Below are 22,154 nucleotides of genomic sequence, written 5' to 3'. Positions count from 1 at the left end.
GCAAGCAGCAGTCATTCAAAGACTGTTTAAAGAAATATGGCCAGGAGTGTTGTGATTTCTCCTAAAATGTTCCAGTTCACCGTTCTTCACTTCCATATTTGATGCAGACTCCTACTTTATGTTGTGCTTAATGGATAATTAAGTGGAAGGGTTTGTGGAGAAGTGAACCATGATGGGTCGTTATCGTGGTGCATGGTGGTTGTTAGCACTGTTGCTTCCAGAAAACGTCCCGTGTTTGAACGTTGCTGAGGTCTTTATGGATGGATTTGGCCTGCATGTGTTTCCTCTTAATTGTTGCCTCTAATTTGTACGGGCCCTGTAATAGACCTGCACTATCTAGGGGATAAAGCAGGAAGAGGTAATGCATGGGAAAGTTGAAAGTTAACCCTCAAATCATTGAGTCATTGTGCTTTTGTGTTCCAGTGGCTCAGACCACAGAGTAGTGACTCATCTCCTTTGGCCTCTCGAGGGCTGGGAATTCGGTGATGGGAAGTCGGTCGATGCATGCAGCACCGCCAATGTAAAAAAATAAATCACATATGTAACACAGTGCTGCTCTTCATATTTATAATGCAGGACATGTAGCATGCATTGCATGTATGATGCGGATCAATATGCAGTCAGGCATTAGTTCACTACCTCCCCATCTTTGTATTCAGTTTCTGCTGTCTCCAAAATGTTTCCACACCAGTACACACTGTCTCATCAGGTTTGTTTTTAGGAATCTCGACATTAGAAATTAAATTCAGAAGTAGTTTTATATATATATATATATATATATATATATATATATATATATATATATATATATATATATCTAAGGATCCAGAACCTTGGGGTATGAGCATCCATTTAATTGAGCAGTACTTACAGAAACTATAATACCTTTTCATTGCTTGTGATCTGCCAAAACTAGAATAGAGCCACAGTCATTGAACACAGTAATTTCTTCATTGTAGCTGCTCACCTACGTTCTCCAGCAGCGTTCGTTCAGTGACTGTGGACTTTTGGAATGACCCGTGTGTTAAATGAATGTTTTTTTTTTTAATTCATATATAATACTCATCTGATCTGCAAATAATAGGAGGCACTTGCTCTCGAATGTGATTTCAGATTTTTTATTTTTTTTTTTATATGTGAAAAAAGATATTTGACCATGGATATTACTATGGTAGAAGGTTAAGTGCTCACGAAACGCCTCTGCTAATGCATTCCTGTCTTGTTGAGATGGGCCCCAGTAATAGATTACAAAGTAAATGAGAAAAGGAGATTAGTTCAGAGCTTGATGGGCAATCAGTTTGTGTAATTATGGAAAGTCACGACATCACCCTGCGGTGGAGCCAACACAGCGGTGGGTCCAAGGAGGATGTTAGACATAGTGTAAATCTTGTAAGGGCTTTGGTCCATTGACATCCACGGCTGGAAGACTAACTGGGAGACAGTTATGAGAAAGAGTGGGCAAGAGAAAGGGGATGAGACGGTGTGTAAACCGAGTCAGCGGTCAATAACCAACGGTTGAAATTAATTTTACAGCTGTCGTGGGTTATGTCTCTCGTGGGTATAGGCTGGTGTAATAATTACAGCCAATTAGACATAGATGCAAGATCTCTGTGCACTTTAGAGCTGAAACACGAGAGAGGAGGGCTGTCTACCGAATAGCATGTAATATTTCTTGTCTTCGTGTTATTTACCTAGTCTGAACTTATTATTGCTTATTTGGTTCACGTGTGTATTGATTTTTTTTTGTTGTTGTTGTTTTTGTGGAGTTTTCTGTTTCATTATCTCCTGCCTACATCCCCTTTAAGTTCACATAAATAAGTTCTGAGCAAGAACATCTTTTTATTTCATCGCCGTTCTGTGCATCACCACATACAGATGTCGTCAGTCCTAATGACATTATTATATTTTGGCGCATTTCAACATATCATCTCCTTGGTATATTTGAGAGGTCATCAGCGCTGGAATAGATCCCACTGTGCTTCTCGGAGGAGCCATTGTTTTATTTATTTATTTATTTTTATGGGCCCGCTGACAGTAACGGCGGAGAATATTTGAAGTCGCAGGGACAAAGTGACACTGCGAGAAAGATTTATAGAAGAGAGCGCTCTGCTTCAAGGCTCCACGTCCCATTTTCTCTCTGTTTACAATAAAGTGCCATCCCTGCACAAGGCCCTGCCGGCGTTTCACATGTCCCTTTGTGACGGTCTTTCATGTGTTTATCTGCGTACGGGTGTATGCGTTTGTATCCGCGCTCATGGATCATTGTGTAGGCACCTACAGTATGTTCGTACTGTTTATTTGTCTGTGTGCATGTGCTTCTCTTGCAAGGTTGTATGTTTTTTATGGATGTAAGCCATGATCATTATCCCACAGAGCAGTTGAGAGAGTTGGCTTTCCATGCACAAGAAAATTAAATATATATATATATATATATATATATATATATATATATATATATATCTGCAAACCTGAGACTGTAAATTTAGTGATAATTAACAACTGTTTGTTAAACACTGTGGATATAAATTTAAAAATTGTAATCGCATAATTCAGATCTGAATCCCTGCACCAGGACCTGTTGGCACCTCACCTGTCCTATTTTTATGGTTTTTAGGTGTGTGTGTGTTGTCTTGTACTTGCTACGAACTGAGGGCCAGTGTGAGTTTTTAACCAACAAGGTGAAGTATCCAGAGTATTTTTTGGAAAGTAAGGACATGTTGGCCGGTCCTCGCTTTTCTGGCCTCACTTTTTGGCTGTTATGAAGGTTGAGATGGTTAGGGTTAGGCATTTAGTTGAGATGGTTGAGCTTAGGGTTAGGGTTAGGGTTGGGCATTTAGTTGAGATGGTTAGGGTTAGGGTTGGGCATTTAGTTGAGATGGTTGGGGTTAGGGTTAGGGTTGGGCATTTAGTTGAGATGGTTAGGGTTAGGGTTGGGCATTTAGTTGAGATGGTTGGGGTTAGGCATTTAGTTGATATGGTTAGGGTTAGGGTTATGGTTGGGCATTTAGTTGAGAGGGTTAGGGTTGTGCATTTAGTTGAGATGGTTAGGTTTAGGGTTAGGGTTAGGCATTTAGTTGAGATGGTTAGGGTTAGGGTTGGGCATTTAATTGAGATGGTTAGGGTTAGGTTTAGGCATTTAGTTGAGATGGTTAGGGTTAGGGTATGGGGCTAGGTAATGCATTATGCCAATGAGTGTCCTCAATAAGATAGAAGTACAAGGATGCGTGTTTGTGTGTGCTCATGGATCATTGTGTTAACTCTTCTCATTTGTCATAGCATGAAGCACTTGCCTCAAACGAGCATTCTGTGAGTCAAGTAATAGTTTACCACTAACATTAGTGCTGCCTTCAAGCCAGTAAATTTCAACACTTATTAGACACAGAGCACACAGCTTCTCCGAACATATGTTTATTCACGTCAGTTCACCATCTCCAGGCAAATTAATTCCTCGCAGTTGCCTTCAGCTGCAGGTTTGTCCGAAGCCGCAGCTGCTACAACCAACTGCAGCCCCCCTTTTTAAAACTCTCTCAGCAATATGAATCATTCAGTTTGGCGAAATATCCAGAATGCCTACATTCACTGTAGATGATGAAGCGCCTAATCATCCTTTACCCTCATTAATGAAACATTGAGCAGAATGCAGTATTTTTCAAAATCAAATCGAAGCAGAACTATACATTTCTGTCGCCGCAGGCCAAATCTAAACTAATGATCGTATCATTGTTCTTCTCTCCCCCGCCCAACTTCTGGCTTGTCATGCACTGCTAATATGGACATCCACGCAGGCTCAGGTCAGTGCCGTTCATTCTGTACATATAACTCTGATTTAGCTAATGAAGACAGAATGCATGCCAGATCTGTCCACGTCACGTGCACTCCTCTGACGCTTTTTGGTCCTATTGTTGAGAGAGAGAACAATAGTTTGATTGGAGCGAGGGCCACACGGATAGAAATGATGTACGCCGAGTGCATTTGGACGATATCTGCTTTTGAGCTGGAGGAATTCATACTGACATTCTCTAAAGAACATTAGGAGTTGGTTATATTTTTAAGAGTGCTCATCTAAAACGTTTTAAGAGTGAACCAAAGAGCAGAAAATGGAGACTGCCAATGTAACAGTTACCCACTAAGTGGCTCTGGTTTGTAGCAGATGACTCTAACTGATAGCATGTCCCCCGTACTACTATTATTATCATTATTATTTGTACTTTTTTAATGTGTGTGTAACTAGCTTGGGATCAAACATTGTGTTTTCACACTCAGTCTTTGTTTTATAGGAGCTAGGCTGTCATTATCTGACCCTTTATGTGCTGTGGTACAGTGTGCACAGGGCTGCGGCGACGCGAGTTCTCGCTGAACAAAGGGTCCTGGTGGTCAGTAAATGGTGCATGTATCGAGCAAAGTGACTCGAAAGTCATTTTTATGTTGATGAAAATTAGCTGTAAAGCTGGAACGGGGAGCCTGCGGTATCAGTGGAGAGAGTGAGGGAAGAGCAGTTGCCAGTTTATCCAGCAGGGGCATCTGCAGGGACAGATGGGAGATGATGACGTGGTGTAATAGGCATCTGTGTGGCCCGCCGGGGAGGGAATACTCGACGCACGATCCCGACTCTCCGGTCCTTAACGCGCACGACTCGCAAACGCACACACGCACTTGCTGACACCCATTACAGCTTGTCAAAGCTTTTTCCGCAAGTTGTCCTCCGGAGTATACCTTTTACTGTGGCAGACAGTTACATAGATTGAGAGTAAACACGTGTTTACAGGAGCACGGTGCCGGTTGCTCCCCTGGTTACACAGACGTGCCAGATTCACAGGTCTAGTGGGGAGGAGAGAACAGGCTCAAAATCCAGCCAAATACGCCCAGAGCCGTCGAAAGGCTCGCCGCCGTGGTCATTAACGTTATACACCCCATGCTGTTCTCTTCGTGTCATGTTTAGTTTTCTCTTCAGCGTGGCTGAAGCGCTTTTTTCCCCCTTTTAACAGCAGTGGCAAATTAAGTGTTTTCCCTCAGTTTAGAGGCCCTTTTATAGTGAAATGTTCCTTTTCTTTACGGCTGAACTTTTACTCTGATTTCTGTTTCTCAATACGCGTTCCCGCGCTTGCAGCAACAGTTTTTAGCCCCATGTCTGCGTAGATCCTCAGCCACCCTGGTCACGGTTTTATCCAAAAACAAAGCTGAGTCAAAGGCAGCTGAGTTTGTTTGAGAAATGTCTTCAAAAAAATTCAAATCATCCAGGTATCTTTTTACTGCTTTCTTTCAAGCCTCATCTACGCGCCATGTGTGTTAATTACAGGCACAATCACTCTGAATCCAGCATAGGCTTCAAAACATCCACGGTAAAACACAAATGCTGGATGACAAACTTAAATGCAACAAGAAGGCAATGATAGAAAAAAAGAGGAAGAAGAAAAACACAAGATATGTTGTTCTTATTGTCTTTCTTTCTAGCTTTACCAAAGGAAAAGACAGAATGAATGCTGTTTCTACCTAGAGACACTTCATTAGTGTACTATGAAAACTGTACACGTAGCTAACATCTCTACATCCTATAAGTAAATGAACCAATTATTCTTAGCTGTACATGTACTGTGCTGGTGTGGAGGGTGGTGGGGAGTGGTCAGTGTCTCTATGAGCTGATTTATATGCATGTCCGGGTTTTGAAATTACACACTTGGCTGCTTTCTTTCCATAATTTCTCACATGGGCCCCCTTTCCTTTTTTTTTTTTTGTCTGTGCTCGCACATGCGTGCATACAGGTGTACGAGGCTGTGCCTTGCAGCAGCGAATGCAGCCAGTACGAGTGGAGGATTGAGCCCTGGTCCATTTGTACCATCAATACCGTGGACGACCTGCCAGCTTGCGGAGAGGGAGTCCAAAGCCGCAAGATCAGGTCAGCGAGCGGGGTTTGGCTTGGCACGCCGCTAGCCTGGCACCGCAAAACACAACGGGAGTGGCAATCTGGCAGCGAGCCCCGTGGCTGGTGCCCTCTCCGGTCCCGACACTTGCGCTGCCAAGAGAAAACAAACAGTCAAAATAAACCGCTGCGTCCTAATGAGCGGTCGTTGTTGAGTGTAGGTTTTTATTTTTTTACAGTGGCTTTGAGAGCTACTTAAAATAGCCACAGAGGAAGCGTGAAGTGTTGACCTTGGTATTGAATGAAGCGCTTTCGAGAGAGAGCTCCCACTAGATGATCAACTGTATTTTGCCTGAAGCGGCTGAACTGCACATATTCAGTGTGTTTTGTACATTTGCATATACAGTTCAGCCAAAGCTGAAAGTGTGCAAGTGTAAATACGCATTTTTTTTACTGATTTCATTTGACCGTTTTCTAAAAATATTATGCACTACATTGAAACTTCACAAGGACTGGGTCAGTAACCCTAACTTGCAAGTTGGCAGTCACATACCTAAACAACAATACGTTTCTGGAACTATCCATGTGGGTTTTTCCATTTTCCTCGTGGTTAAAGCATAAAATATGAACAGGCAGTATCGCTTAGAGAGAGGGCGACAAAAAAATATTAGGAGTTAATGGAGAACAGGTGAGGAACGAAGTAGGAACAACTTCATGAATCATTAAAGAGATAATGATGCGACTACAGAGCAGACTGGAAGATGCTGTATTAATATTTAGCGAGATAATGATTAGCGGACTGGAAGATGCTGTATTAATATTTAGCGAGATAATGATTAGCGTGTGAAACCAAATAGCAATCACGTTCCTCATAAGCCGTTCCTTAAACTGATCCCTGGGAACAAAATCCAGTAGAGACTCTTTCAATACTAATGAGCAAGAAGTCGTGCTGAACTCAGCCGTCAATCAGAACACCTTTTTTCGTTTGCAGCAGGACAGCTGTGTCATACTGCCGCTGTATTTGCCAATGAGTTTGAAATCATTTTAACAGTTGTTTAACCGTTTTTTCTATTGGAGACAGCAAACATGACCCACGTCTCGGTTTTGTACAGATAAATTCATGAAGGCTTCAGACCGACTGTTGAGAGCCTCGCTGCAAAATCTCACCTTAAAAGAAATGTGTGATCTGTTTTCAGTTAGAAACTTAGAAATGGATTGTGGAACTGAAGAAAAAGGGAAAAAATTAAATAAAATAAAAAATGGCCCCATTTATGAGATCCCCAGAGACTAGTTATACAGCTGCATCTGCTGCTCCGCTAGGTGTGTGAAGAAAGGAACCACGAGAGGGGAGGACAGCAGTGTGGAGGATAGCCTGTGTGATCAGGAGGAAATGCCACCCAGAGCCCAGGTCTGCTATCTGGCCTGTCCCACTGACTGCGTCGTGGCTCCCTGGGGACCTTGGAGCAACTGCCCTCTGGTAAGAAGCAAAAATCCAATGACTGTTTCTTTTGTAGACAGTTTGTGGTTGGTATGGTGAGTTAGCTGGTCTGTAGAGCATGTCCTCAGAAAAAGAGCATCTAATGGATTTCAAATAATCTGGCCAGTTTGAACAAACTTTATCAGGTGTGTCTAAACTTTTGACTGGTGGTGTATGTGTATTTGAGACTACGATTTACATAAAAGAAATGATGTAATCTATTAAAGATTATATAGAAAATGTCTTCTTACAGCTAAACAAATGATTTAATCTGCCCTAAAAATATGTTTATATCATGTAAAATGTTTATAGGTGTTAATGCAGATAACAACTGCTGGACCATTGATTGTTGGATACTACAGAGTTTTGCCTCCTTTATATTTTAGCAGACGTATCGTATAAATGTGAAGTAAACATGAGAGAGGTGTTGATAGTCATCTGCATAAAGCAGACCTGGGCATTTTCGGCCCGCGGGCCACATACGGCCCTTTGGGCATTCCCGTCTGGCCCGCGGTATGTCAGTCATAAGCACAGATGAACAAGTATTTATGCTGTGCATGCAATACAACTGTGTTGCTTTTATTTTGAGCCATGATGTATTATTTACGTCATGGCGCTGTAAGCCTGAGCGGATCGCTGGCATCCGTCAAAGTGGCCGATTTTGAATTACCGTAAGTCACAGTGGTTTGCGCTATTGACAATATCCATTGTGACTGAACACTGGTTAGTTGTGCTTTTGCCTGGAAGACCTTCGTGACATCTCAAGTGTTTTTACCAACAAATTGCTCCAAACAAGTCTCTCTTGCTGGGGCTCCGCGATCGTTGCTCTCCAACCTGCAGCCGACAGCAGCGGTGCGTCACCATTACCGTAATGGCAGTGTCTTTTCTAGAAAGCGCAACTTGAATATTATCCATCGGGGATTACGATAATTCAAATACAGCAAGCTTCTCTGTATGGGCAGACTTTCAGGTCTTAAAGGGTTAACCATTTATTGAGATTTATTGAGATGCAGAAAATAATTCACGTAGCTACATGGTCCCTCCTTAGTTCACCAAAGTTTTTCACAGAGGACAAAGTTTCCAACATTCCAATGCGTTGTATCCAAAACTACAGATCGATTGTGTTTCCTCTTCAACCTACAGCAAAACTCATAAATTTAAATAAATATTTACAGAATATTCTTATGTGTCCGATTACCAGTAGCAGCTTATCAACATATATAATTTACTGCTTTTTACAATGGGAGAAAATTAATATTGAGCAAAATCGTTTGGTTTGGCCTCCAACACACTTCAGATTTTTCATGTGGCCCCCTGTAGAAATTAATTGCCCAGCCCCGGCATAAAGGATATTTTAGAAATACGTTTTGGTAAAGTTAATTGCGTTTACTAATGTGCTTCCGGTCTCCAGTGACGTCTACCCCTCAGGCTAGAACTACAGAGCATATGTTCCCCAGCGTTTGTTGCTGGGGGGCTTGTGGTCACACAGCCATGCGGCTGCGTTATAGGTTTCCTGTCAGACACAACAGTTCATTGAACTGGAACATTGGAGTCAGAGAAAGAGCAGGATGAGTAAAAGAGGGATCGCTTAATTAGTCTGAGTTTTCTCCCCAGACGTTTTGTCTCATTCAGTCTTCCAGTCTGGACCCTTTGACAGCTCCGCTAACATTAGTAAAATGCAGTAATGCATTAGGTGATATAATAATGTAGCGCTGCTTTGAAAACTAATTAAAGCTTCCATATGAAACTAAGGTGATTAATTTCTACAAAAATGCCTGTTTGTTTGGTCAACCTGACCACTACATTCTACTTAGACGATAGTTCAGTTTAGTTTTAAATATTATTGCTGAATTATACCGAAAATGAGACGCGCAGACACTGAGGTCATATGAATTATGAACAACATGAAGATGAGTTCAGATGTGTTTTTAGTTCTTTCACCAATCACGGACTGTATGTAAAGACAAACCCTCCATGACGTCGCCCATAGAATACCTGAAAAGAGCTTTTAAAACTAGGCGTGGCTGCCGTCGCCATTTCTGCCTGAATCGACGCCTGGCTAAATCAAAAATGGTCAAAGAGGTGGAGCCTGAGTGGAGCTGAGGGTGAAGGCACCCACCTGTTACTCAAAGCAGTCACTGCTTAATTATGCACGACTTAGCTTAGATGTGTTTTAAAGAGGCAGGTTATATGAAAAAATGACCACTTGTCCAGTTATTATAAGTACATAAACTTAAGAACCTAAACCGATATTGTACCTGGCTGTAAACTACAGCATTTAAACTAGAGGAACCTCTTTTGGCTCGTCCACATTGTCTAAAATTTTATCCCCCATGGATGCAACCTATCAGTAATGCTGTCAAACATTATATATATATTCCAAACAAGAGAAATAATCTTACTGACCCCTGAATGCAACTCCATGAATGCTATAATGAATAAAAAACAATGGGAGGAAGAATCCTGTCCTATAATTATATAAACGTACTGTAAGTTGGTGCACACAGTCACTGTCGGCTCTAGATCTTCCCAGACTAATGTGTGTCAGCCTCGCCTGTCTTGGCTCCTGAGATGTACTGATGGAATCGAAAGATTCAGAAAAGTAGCCAACTCAGTTCCCACTGGAAATCTTCACAAAGATATAATAAGAGACAGAGATGCTTTACTAAAAATGTGTCTGTCCACTATAATTGGAAGCCATTGTATGGCCCAGGGTTATTCCAGCACTTAGACGGAGTCTGGATGTTGTCCAGCGTGTGCAGGCATGTGACGGGGTTGGTGGTGCTGTGAGGTCTGGAGGCGGCGTAGCGTCCTGTGTCGTGACACTCTGATGTTTCCCTATGCCGTGCACGTACATTCGTGAGGGAATGATGGCTGATGACGTCCCTACCCCAGCATTGTGTTGGTTAAGTTAATGGTAGTAAAAATGCAATTACGGTAGACAGTAGCTCCGAGGCCCTTTTAAACAGACGCACATCACACAGCATGAGGAAAGTGCCTTGAGCAGTTACTCAGTTTTGCCAAAGAATTGGGTGACAGTTTAGTGTGTGCATCATGGTAATTGCATGTAGTCAACCAGCAGCAGTTTAGATTCAAACATTTTGCGTACACTTCTATGACTGCCTTCAAGGTTCTTTAAAACTAGGGCTTTATTTCCACCTGAAAGGTGGATGGCACGCTTCTAAAAGGCTATACTTACATTCCTCAATTTTGGTGAGGAATAGAACGTCACGGAAAACTTGAAAATGTGTGATTGTCTGTTTTAGTGGCTTCTCTACTGCGAGAAAAAAAAAAAAAGGCACCCAGAAGGTTTTAAATAATGGTGAATTTCAGCGAATGCTCTGTCTCTTTCCTCGTACAAATAATACTGGTCGTATTCCGCAAGAAGGAACGGCATCAGGAACAAGTCTGTTTGTGAACTGCCTCCTTCTGCACATGTTGTACCTGACTGTGAAATAGTGGCTGCGTGAATGGTTGCAGTTGTAGCTCATGAACGGCACTGGGGAAGAATCTCTAACATCTATTGGTGCTATTGTGTGAGACATAAAGAGCGGGAAAAAAATGAGGCTGCATGTAAAAACAGATGGTGTTTGAGCACTTATTAGATCCTACTGCAAACCAGTTTGGAAATGACATCCGGATATGTTTGATTGTAGGATCTTTGTTGGTCTAGTGATGGTAATGTGGTGTGAAAACCTAACCGAGCCCGTAGTTTTGCAGGAGCATGTGTAGTATATATACCATTCCATGTCGGTGTGTGGGTGACAGTAGGTGTGAACACAAGGGTGCAATGACTGCAGCTGATTTATGAGCCTCACACAGAGGTCCCTCATTAGGAGGTGACAGTGATTGAGGTGAGTGTCCTGGTGAATCGGGTGCAGAAGGACAAACGCAGCTCGGTGCGGAGACCTTTATCAGGAGAATGTCTCCTCTTCAATCAGAGACGGGAGATGACAGTTCGTTCACATTTCCGCTACCTCCGCTCCCGGATTTCCATTCCCGTGCTGAGGGACTTGACTGATTTGTGCATTTGCGTCGTGCCGCCACCGCCTGTGCGTTGATATCTGGCGAGTGTTCTCGTAATCGCTCTTCCAATAATTATCACACTCGACTCCATCTGCCTTCTGATGCGCAGCGTAAAAGTCTACAGCAGATTCATGTTTCCGCTGGACGTGGCGGGACCATTTCAACCTTCAGCCTGGAAATACAGTTAAATTAGTGGCACACGGACGGCAGCCGGCGCCATATAACACACGCATTTTACGTGTCAGATATTGTCGAAATCCAGACCGTTTCCTCCGGTGAGAATCTGGGGTGCGGATATGTTTGTGCAGATCTTTATCAGTGAATGTGCCTTACCTTTAAAATGTTGAACCTGTTAATATTTTAGTGTTAACACGGTGTTTAAGAAAAAGAAGTGAGAGAACCACACAGAAAGTGTGGTGACTTCATGATTTTTGTGATACCGTCTCACGATTATGACTTATTTCCCCCTAATAACGGCATGCTCTCACTTCATTATGTGAAAAGATTGCAATTATGAGTTAAAGGTCACAGTCATTTTTGGCATGAAGTGGCAGCAATGTGTTTCAACAAGTGAGAAAGGGTATGTGTGCAGAATTATTTAAAAGTTCACTTTTATTGAAAGTTCCCCCAGACTCGTACGTAGGCGAGAATTTAACTAAAAATTGTACTTTTGTCAGCCACAAGCGCCAGGCTAACGCGGTGAGACAGGCCATTTCCAGCCATTTAAAAGCTCAAAGCGTGGGTAGCTAATGTATATGTACAGTATTTGTTCTTTCTCTGTGAGAGTCAATAAAATGAGTTTGTTAAATACCCTGCAGGTAAATACAAAAGTAAAAATCAGAAAAGGTAGAAAAAGGCAAGGTGCTGGAAACTCCAAGGGAAAGAAAAGATAAAAGTGTCTGAAAGCGGCGGGAAACTGACACTCTCTCTCTCTGGGGGGGGGCGCCGAAAGAGGGAAAAGACACGTTTGATGAATAAACTTTCGCAACAGGGAAAAAAAGTCACTGAACACGAGACGAGGCTCTTGTGCTGGCGCAGACCGAAAAATGCAGAATTATCTAGCGCTGGAGGTAAACCACGGCAATCCCTTTAAAGCACACTGACCATTGGCTGTAGCTGGATCAGGTGCTCCACCAGTCTAATGCCCAGCTGAGACTAATGAGATTGACAGAGAGTTAGAACGCAGGGGTGGAGAACAAGAACAAAGAGCTGTAAGCACAGGAAAACCAGGGCCATAACATTTTCTAATGTATTTGTCATTGTTGTAAGATGTGTATGAGAGCTAATAGTTAATTAATGGTGCTATTGTATACATGCATGTATTTTAATTGCACGATTCACGCCGATTTATATTTTATCATCTCTGTGCTTTTAACTTTGAATTACTTTCTTGGGGAAAACATTGTGAAAGTGCAGGTTGCAACTCGTGACATTTTATTTTATTTTATTTTTTTTCGCTCACCGAAGACGCAATGTGTTGAAACCAGACCTCAGCTTGACACAGCTGACACATTTGATTTACTTTTTTTGATGTCGAATATTTTTCATTGGTGCATAAATGGCTCCACGGTGTTTTTCATTCGCCCACGCACCATCGCACGCCTGTGGGGCCAGAACAGCCGTGCAGGGAGCCTTTCTGGTAACTCCAGCGACGCTGGGTTCAGTGTCTTGCCCGGAGACACTTGACATTTTACCGGCCAGTGGTAAAATAAATAGAGCTATTACTTTCTTCCCCTAAAGTTACCGACGACGCTTTCAGGCAACTTCCTCTTCACACATTGTGTTGCCTAGCGTGCTGGCAACGATCAAGCGGAGATGAAACAAGTTGTCAAAAGAGCATTCATTTAATTAACACGTTAACTACGTTAGATTAGAATATGTTTCTTTCAAGAACAATTGGAAATGATTATAGAAAATTATAGGTCAGGCACGTGCAGCTGTTGTTCAGATATTGGATAGAACTGCATTAAATTAACACGTAGTTGAGACAGGAAAGGACAGTACTGTTGATACGATGAAGAATGTATTATAATTAGAAATGGAATTAGAAAACCTTTATTTTTGCCATAACGGGGAAATTGCAGTTTGCAACGGCATACATAGGGGCAGAAAAAGTAACAAGAGTAAAGAGTGGTATTATTGCCTGCTGTTTGTTTCTTTATAACACATTTACACATTGCAAACTTTTACGCCTAATTTTACACATTTGTCACCATAGCACTTTGTTTGTAATTTCTGTAAGCAATGCTCCTCGGAACATTAGGGTAAGGGCAGTGTGCCAAAACGCATGATTTAGGACTCCACAGAAGATTGTGTTTTTAAACGCAGCCTATTTCCTTTTTATATAAACAAAGCATTGAAATATAATTGCAGGGCTCCTGCTGCTGCTGCTTGTCCCCATCTGGTTTAATCCCACGACCCTTATTCATGACACTAAACTTTTCTAAACGAAATCACTAAATCTTTTTGGTGCTGTCGTCGTTGTGCAGCAATGCGACCAAGGATCAACAAGAAACAGGAGCCGAGAAATCATCCGCCTCCCAGCCTCAGATAACGCAGCCTGCCCAGACCTGGTCCAGTCAGAGCCCTGTGTTCTCAACAGCACCTGCTTCACGTACGAGTACAGAGTCTCAGGTAAAACCAGCTACGTGTCTTGTCTGGACACTGTTGTTCACTTCCAGCAGGAATGTAGAAGCTGTTACATCTGTATGATAAAGTGAATAGTCCTGCAGCTAATTATTTACTGTTTATTAAATGCATAAATAGTAATGTAATATACACTCACCTGCCACTTTATTGGGTACACCTTGCTAGTAAAAGGTTGGACCCCCTTTTGCCTTCAGAACTGCCTTCATTCTTGGTGTCATACTTTCAACAAGGTGTTGGAAACATTCCTCAGAGATGTTGGTCCATATTGACATGATGGCATCACACAGTTGCTGCAGATTTGTCGACTGAACATCTATGATGTGAATCTCCCGTTTCACCACATCCCAGAGGAGCTCTATTGGATTGAGATTTGGTGACTGTGGAGGCCACAGGAGTACAGTGAACTCATTGTCATGTTCATGATAAACACCCAAAGTGTGCCAAGAAAATACCCCCCACACCATCACACCACCAGCACCAGCCTGAACTCATCAGACCAGGCAACGTTTTTCTAATCTTCTGTTGTCAAACTGTAGTCTCAGTTTCCTGTTCTTAGCTGACAGGAGTGGCTCTCGGTGTGGTCTTCTGCTGCTGTAGCCCATCTTCTTCAAGGTTGGACGTGTTATGCGTTCAGAGATGGTATTCTGCATTCCTTGGTTATAACCAGTGGTTATTTGAGTTACTGTTGCCTTTCTATCATCTCCAACCAGTCTGCCCATTCTCCTCTTACCTCTCACATCAACAAGACATTTTCGTCCACACAGCTGCCACTCACTGGATATTTTCTCCCTTCCGGACGATTCTCTGTAAACCCTAGAGATGGTTGTGTGTGAAAATCCCAGTAGATCAGCAGTTTCTGAAATACTCAGATCAGCCCATCTGGCACCAACAACCAAACCATGTTCAAAGTTACTTAAATCCTCTTTCTCCCACATTCTGATTCTGGGTGTGAACTTCATCAAGTTCTCTTGATCACCTCTACATGCCTGAATGCACTGAATTGCAGCCATGTCTTTGGCTGATTAGCTATTTGTGTTAACAAGTAATTGAACAGGTGTACCTAATAAAGTGCCAAGTGAGTGTATAGTCCATTGCTGATCTTGTGTGCCAGCCTTACTGAAGACCAGACTTCCTAGCTGGTGATGGTCCCAATCCAACTGTAGATCTAACAAATGTTGTCCAGCATTATGGAGATAGACTGTCTGACGCAGTTTAATTCTAAATTGGAGTCTCCATACTGTGTACATCGGAGGCTTGGGAACATCTTGGACTTTGCGTTTCGGCTCATGCCACGTCCACGAACCTAAAACTGGAATAAGCTACACAGCTTCTTTTCTTCCTGAGAAGCTTCTAAAACTCGACTAAATTTCAGCAAAATATCCATATTTTTTATTGTTGCTCACAGCGAATGTTCCTCATTATATTAACTTGCGTGTCTGTCATTTGGTCTCAGGGAAAGAGAGTTGATCTCGCTGAGATTCCCTAACTAAATAAAGCTTAACTCCCAAAACTGAAAACCGTGTGAGTTTCTCTGGCAGGAGCAAGTGGTAGGGGTTAGTGCGCAAAATGATGCCGTTGTCGTACAACAAACAGAGATCCTGCTGGTGCGGGCGTTTAAGCCGCTCTGACAGTGAGACTAATGCGCATATGTTGCTGTGTGTGCAGACTGGAGCACATGCCAGCTGAGTGAAAATGCCATCTGTGGTCAGGGCTCGCGGCTGCGTCTCCTGGACTGCATTCGCAGCGATGGCAGGAATGTGGAGGTGCAGAAGTGCGAGCAGGTAATCACAGAGTAAAGAATTAAAGACCTTCATTTTATGATGGTTCCTGTGCTTTAAAAGTATCTTTGTCTACACATATACATACACTCGCGCACATTGATTAAAGCAGACTAACATGTTACAGTCTGTATGTTTTCATATGTTTGTATTGGTGGAGGAAAAACACAGAACAAAGGGTTTGACTGCCATACTGTTAAAATCAACTTCAGTTTGAAAAGTAAGATGATATTCTGTTCATAAATCTTTAAAAATATTAACTAATACAGATGGGATGTGAACCAAATTGCAATCCCTAAAGCCTAAAAGAGATAATTGGCGTGTAGAAGTTTTTGCTATGTCTCTTTTTTCTTTCAAAATAATAAGTATTGATGTATAATGCAATGCTCCAGCTCCTGTTCTCTTTCCATAGTTTATACATTATTGAAAGCCCAGTTACCCAGTTAGTTTAAGTGGAAATGCCGTGTCTAATTTCTAAACAACTTTATTTTTCACTGACACTCAAAGCCGCCCCTTTAACTGTGCAAAGACGACTTGTGAAGTTATTGCAAATCCATTAAGAGTAATATCTGGAATGTTTTTTTCAATTTTGGGCTGCAGTCTGTTCATTAGTTCATTAGCGGTGACCTCTCATAATCAGGGCGTTTTAACGAGACCAATGTTTGTTGGAAATGTGAACCGCAGCTGAAATATAAGGCTGGATCCACGAGGTTTGAAGGCGCCGTAAATTAGTTGTATTGTTTGACTGCTTCATCTCCAACCGTCCCAAAATGAACTGCAGCCAATTTAAAATATGGAAATGCAGGCACTCCCGCCTTCTTGTTAGTGAAAGTAATTAGCTGGCCCTCCTCTCAGCTCCGCTCCTGTTTTTCCGCAGTTCGGCTCGATCAACAAGTGGGGGCTTTCGGAGGGCTGCGTGGTCCACTGTCCCGTCAGCTGCGTGCTCTCCGAGTGGTCGCCGTGGGCGGGATGCTCGCACACCTGTGGAGGCCAAGGTAAACATCGAGAGTGAGCGACGAGCTCAGCTTAAACCGACAGGAGCGACGTCCCGACGAAGGGAAGGAGCGCACATCAGACCGTATATGCGGCTCCTCATTATTCCATCTGCTCGAGCGTTCGCCGAGAAGAAGTTGGAATGTGCATGAATACATTTAAATGCATTAAAATATTTACAAGCATGCGTAAACCAAAGACTGAGTTGCCCCCCCCCCCAGAAATATATAGTGATATCCCCACTTCCTTCCTCATTATAATGCATAAAGGCATTCCTATCCTAATTAATATGAGCAGCTCCATTTATGAGGTTATATTTGAAGAGTAACATTTAAACTACATACAGCTCAACCCTTATGGATGGCATAAATGATTCAGCGCTCCTAAATAAAACATAGACGGCACCTGCATGATTGCAAGGATGCGGTTAATAATCACCAACCTGTGGTATGCTCGACATCACTTGGAGAGAGTCACATTATAACCTCATGCAATATACAAAAGTTAATGATTTAACCTGGATGCATATATTGTTTCTTTGGCTCCGCAAAGCCAATCACCCCGAGAGAAAGTTTGTTATTCTGTTAATTACAGCGACTCGACGCTGTACCTTAAGTTCATTCATTTTAATTTGTCACTGGCTGTCTGTCTGCTCACCGTTAACCCTTCATTCCAATAAGCTCAAGCTGACACGGGGGGGTTTAGCCCGGGGAATTGAACCGAATCCTGTCGCTATTGTTGTGACTCTTTTTTTCTGCCACTCTCTCATTTCATTCACGCACTCTATGAAACACATCTGTCCGCCTTGATGAGGGATTTGTGTCGCATCTGTGTCAGATAACGCGCGGCTCTTGTTTTGTCAGGAAGCCATGGGAGCGCTAATGTTTTTTGGGTTTGATTTTTTTTGAGACGGGAGAGCTCGGTGTCCTTCTTGCTGTGTATGCCCGGGGCTCATGGAGCTCAGCGTCTCCCCTGGAGTAACACATGCGCTCATGCAACATTTGCCAACTAGTTGGCTGATGGAGGCCGCACTTTCACTGAGCCCCACCGGACCCAGACACTAAGCTACAACATACCCAACTCTCTCTCTCCCTCTCTCCTCATATCTGTGGCCACTCCTCTTTACCATTACCAAACTTTTCCCCTCACACATTATTAATGACTCACTTGGATCGAGCACCTTTGGAGGAAATTGCTGGATCTGAGCATAAAGTGGCACGGTGACACAGACGTATGGCGCCGTTGCACTAATTCCTCTTTGTCATGAGAAAATATTTCTCAGGCTAAAGAGAAGGCGCAGCCTCTTGCACTTCTAAATAAAATGATCATCTTTCATTTCAGCGGCTGGTTTTATTAACCGTTGTTTCATGGGGCTTTGTGCTCCGCGCAGCGAGGCATTTATGTCTCTCGCCCTGTCTTGCAAGTAGTTTGGTCGTGAAAGCACGAATCCCATACTGTTTTATTTTTATTGCACTTTAGCAATTTGTCATGTTAACAGCATCTCTGCAAAATGTCACCGCCGATGAGTCTGGCACATATGTGGGAGGGAGGGGAGGAAAAGTATTTAGCTTCAACATCGAGCTCACAGCTTGCGAAAGCAGTCCGCTCTCAACTGTTACGTGTGTCTGTTACGATGATGTGATGTTGTGCGCCGCAGGTCAGTCTGTGCGCACCCGGAGAGTCCTGCAGGAGGCCCACGACGAGGGCCGCCCCTGTCCCAACCAGCTCACCCAGACCAAACCGTGTCCCATAAGGCCCTGCTACATGTGGTTGCTAAGTGACTGGTCGGCGTGCACAGTGGAGGTAGGACCGCCTCCGCGCGTCGTCGTGTATTTTTCCAAGCATTTCCACGTTCATTTGAAGTGAGCATCCCACACTTTTGTTGTCCGTCTGTGATTTAAAATAAATATAACTTTAATTATTTTTCCGTTTGGAATGGTCTCACAGGGAGCTGCCGCTTTTAATTAAGGTAGCCTGTCGTAGTAGAGACCAATGATTTCGTGGATCGTCGATTTGTTTTCACGTGTGGAGCGTGTGTCTGGAATACACTGCCTTGCCAATAAAAAAAGAAGTCAAACACTCGAATGTTTTGTCCGCTGCCTTTATCTTTGATTCAGTTGATTTTGAGATTTATTTCCATCCAGTGTTGCATGAATTTTTCACCAAGATCTTGTATTGTTGTATCTTGTAAGCATTAACTTAAAGATGTTGATTAACTGCTTGGTTGAGGAGTATCCATTGACCTAAATTGTTGTTGGAAAACATCTGAAGGTAAACCTCACACATGCCTGAGTGGTCCTCACGTGTTTGTCTCCGCGCAGGGTGCAGAGTGCGGCGAGGGGCTTCGGACAAGGAACCTGTCGTGCGTCGTGCACTGGGGTGACCGGCATGAGTCTTCTCTTCAGCAAGTGGAGGAGGAGCTTTGTGGAGACATCCTGAGGCAGCACATCCAACAGCGCATGGAGCAGCCCTGCTTCGTCCCCTGCCCAGGCAAATATGCACTCAAAAACACGAATCCCATTTGTGTTTCAGATGTGTCGCGTACATATTCGCTCTGTGGCGTTTTAAATCGGCAGGAAGCACCTGTCTTCATGAGCAATTTCTCACTGTAGACGTTTTGGCTTAATAACGTCTATAATTATTTAGCCTGTCTTACTACATAATCAATAATCTTGTTTTTGAGCGCAAACTCATTTGCTGCGATCTGCCAATACATTGCCCCCTCTTCCAATTGGTTGACATTTTAAGCTGCTCAAAAAATTGCAAAATCAATTAAAGTCATGGATTAACTAATGAGCCTTTTAGTTCTACATTATCTGGTTTGGCCTGCTCAATAACAACCCGGAACGGACACAGTGTTCACTTAGACTGAGGAAAGGAGCGAAGGATTCTGAGCTTTTGGATAATACTATACCTGAGAGCTTCAACGCTGCACAAAAAAAAAAAAAAAAGTCAAAGCAATTAAAAGAGAAGCACGTTCAGTAACTTCACTGCTAATCAACACTATTGATTTTTAACTCAGCACTGTTACACAGTCAGCGCCAACAAATAAGTAAAGAATGAAAAAAGAAAACATCCTGTGTAACCGCAACAATTAACAGGTCCCACTAAAAAGAGCAACCGCTCTCCTTATGGCAGCCTTGGAATGAATGCCTGTGGGGATTCTTCATGAGGAGAGCATGAGTGCAAGAGTATCGGAAATGAATTTGGAACAGCGAAAATAGCTGCCACCTGCCACGATAGATGACGCAGTGAAACTCGCTTAAAGAAAGAGCAGCGCTGATAGTACTTAGTGCTAGTGTGAAAATCCAAATACGGCACATCGCAGGAGATAAAAAAAATGAAATGATGTTGTTAGGATTATTCTGCTTTATTGTAATGTTCCTTAATGTGTCACAATGATGAACTCATTGAAGAAGTAACATTCTTAAAGTGGTGTTAAACTGGACGAGCAAAGTGGTGCAGTAAAAGGGCGGTGAGAGACTCACAAGGCTTTAGTAAATGAATGGTTTATCCCTTCAATCACCCAGTTCAGCCACTAAAGTCAAAAATCTCACTTCACAGTTAAGTCAGTCATAAAACTAAACATTTTAGTTCACCAATGAGATCCATTGACCAATGAACCACCAAATAAATTGTGTTTCCCTTCAAATTCAAGACAGAAAATTGAACACTTAGTCCAAGATATTAAAAAAAGGGAATTTTTCCAACTATCCCACCAAATACGATTGAAGTGGCTTATTTTACAGGTGAATAAAAGCCTAAACTCAAAACAGTCTCCTGATTAGACACTGTTACATTTCTGAGTTTATTTATTCATAAAACAACATCTAAAATGTGGGTTTTGTTATTGCTTTGTCATTGATTCTTATAGTAAAAAACATAAAAATGAAATAACAATTAAGACCATAGTGACAGATTGACACAACTCTTCACCTTGTCCTCCTGCTGCTGTCCGTCCCTGATACACCCCACAATCGCAGTGTCATCTGTCTTCTGCAGGTGACATGACTCTGTGTTGTAATTGAAGTCTGAGGTGTACGGGGTGAATAGGACAGGGGAGGGCACAGTCCCCTGTGGTGCTCCAGTGCTGTCAACAGTAGTCTCCCAGCGGGGATGGTCCACTGTCCAAGAAGTGAGGTGTGAGTCCACACCCAGCTCTGTTAGCTTGTCTCTCAGCAGCAGGGTCTGGAAAAGTCAAAAACACATGATGCTAAGAGGAGCATTCAGCTTGTGAGGGTATGAGAGTGTAATAGAGCAGGGAGAGGATGGCGTCCCCCCCCCACCCCCCCACCCCCCTTCTCCTGGTGCGCACACGGCAGTGGGTCTACTGCGAGGCCGACCTGGGGCCTGATGTGATGGAGCAGCAGCCGCTCCATAAACTTCATGTTGGATGTCGGTTGAACCTTCTTGGGGGCCGTGATGCATGCTCAGAGGCACGGGACCCGAGTAACCGTGGGAACGCTCCGTCTGGTCCAGCTGCTTCCTCAGCTGCCCGCTCACCTGAGCCAAAGTGATGGCGGCGGCGTGAGGGGTGACTAGAAGCCACTTGTCTGAAGCAGTGACTGTGGAAGGTGATGGCGAAGGCGCAATTAAATCTGGTGTTGCTAGGGCGAGGCGTGGGGGAGCACCTATCTGAGTAGAAAGAGCAGTAGAGGGGGTTAAAAAACATGATGAATTGGATGAGTCTCCTCCTCCTGGTCACTGTCCTCAAAAGCCCTCTACTTCTGGTTTAGAAGGGCCTTGATGTCACTGGTGGTCCCTAGCTTGTTGTTGGGGAAGCAGTTTGACCGTTTTGGTGGGAACATCAACATCCATACAGAAGTTGATGTAATCCCCCCTAAGTTCTCACTACTTCCAGTCCAAGAGCTGTTAAAATAACCCCAAACAGCCTGACCTATTAGAACTCTTTAGTAATCTTTGGTAACTTAACTATCCAGATTGACTGTACAAGAGCGGCTTCTCATAGAAAACATTGCAACTCCACAACTACTCACATCTGTGTGCTGTGAAGTCATTTATTGACGTGATGTCATCCGCTGATGGCAGATGGATGACTCCTCTGTTCTTCGTAAAGTGGCACAAGCAGACTGTCTCGGGCACAGTAAATGCACTTTGTTTCAATTCAGCATTAAAAAGTAATTAGAGCTCTTGCAAGGAAGCGGTTGTCACGAGAGGCTTCCACTCAGAATACCTCGATGGATGATAACAGCATCTGTCAGCTATAAATTAGAACTAGCTATAAATTTATAAGATGGGTTAAATATGTAACACCCCGTGGACCTGATTGTGTTTTCACAAACTGATGACCGTACCATAGAGAAAAGATCACTCCCCAAGTACACACCATTTGGAAGTCTGTGCGTAGAGCGTA

At 43.1% G+C, this 22,154-nt stretch overlaps 1 protein-coding gene across 3 annotated transcripts in view; it reads left to right on the top strand.

The window, feature by feature from the left end:
* thsd7ba (thrombospondin, type I, domain containing 7Ba) overlaps positions 1-22,154 on the top strand; it is a 164,407-nt gene that overhangs the window by 132,386 nt on the left and 9,867 nt on the right. For 2 of the 3 annotated variants that reach the window (XM_047601769.1, XM_047601771.1), the window contains exons 17-24: positions 3,786-3,791; positions 5,760-5,893; positions 7,178-7,334; positions 13,850-13,994; positions 15,675-15,790; positions 16,665-16,782; positions 18,438-18,583; positions 19,102-19,270. In XM_047601769.1, the coding sequence (XP_047457725.1) occupies positions 3,786-3,791; positions 5,760-5,893; positions 7,178-7,334; positions 13,850-13,994; positions 15,675-15,790; positions 16,665-16,782; positions 18,438-18,583; positions 19,102-19,270 (991 nt within the window). The remainder of the gene's footprint in view (positions 1-3,785; positions 3,792-5,759; positions 5,894-7,177; positions 7,335-13,849; positions 13,995-15,674; positions 15,791-16,664; positions 16,783-18,437; positions 18,584-19,101; positions 19,271-22,154) is intronic. The other variant, XM_047601770.1, reaches the window with a different exon arrangement.

The sequence above is a fragment of the Mugil cephalus genome, chromosome 12 (assembly GCF_022458985.1).
Source record: "Mugil cephalus isolate CIBA_MC_2020 chromosome 12, CIBA_Mcephalus_1.1, whole genome shotgun sequence".
NCBI lineage: Eukaryota > Metazoa > Chordata > Actinopteri > Mugiliformes > Mugilidae > Mugil > Mugil cephalus.
Note: the sequence above shows the minus strand (reverse complement) of the source record. Positions and strands in the feature narration are given on the sequence as shown.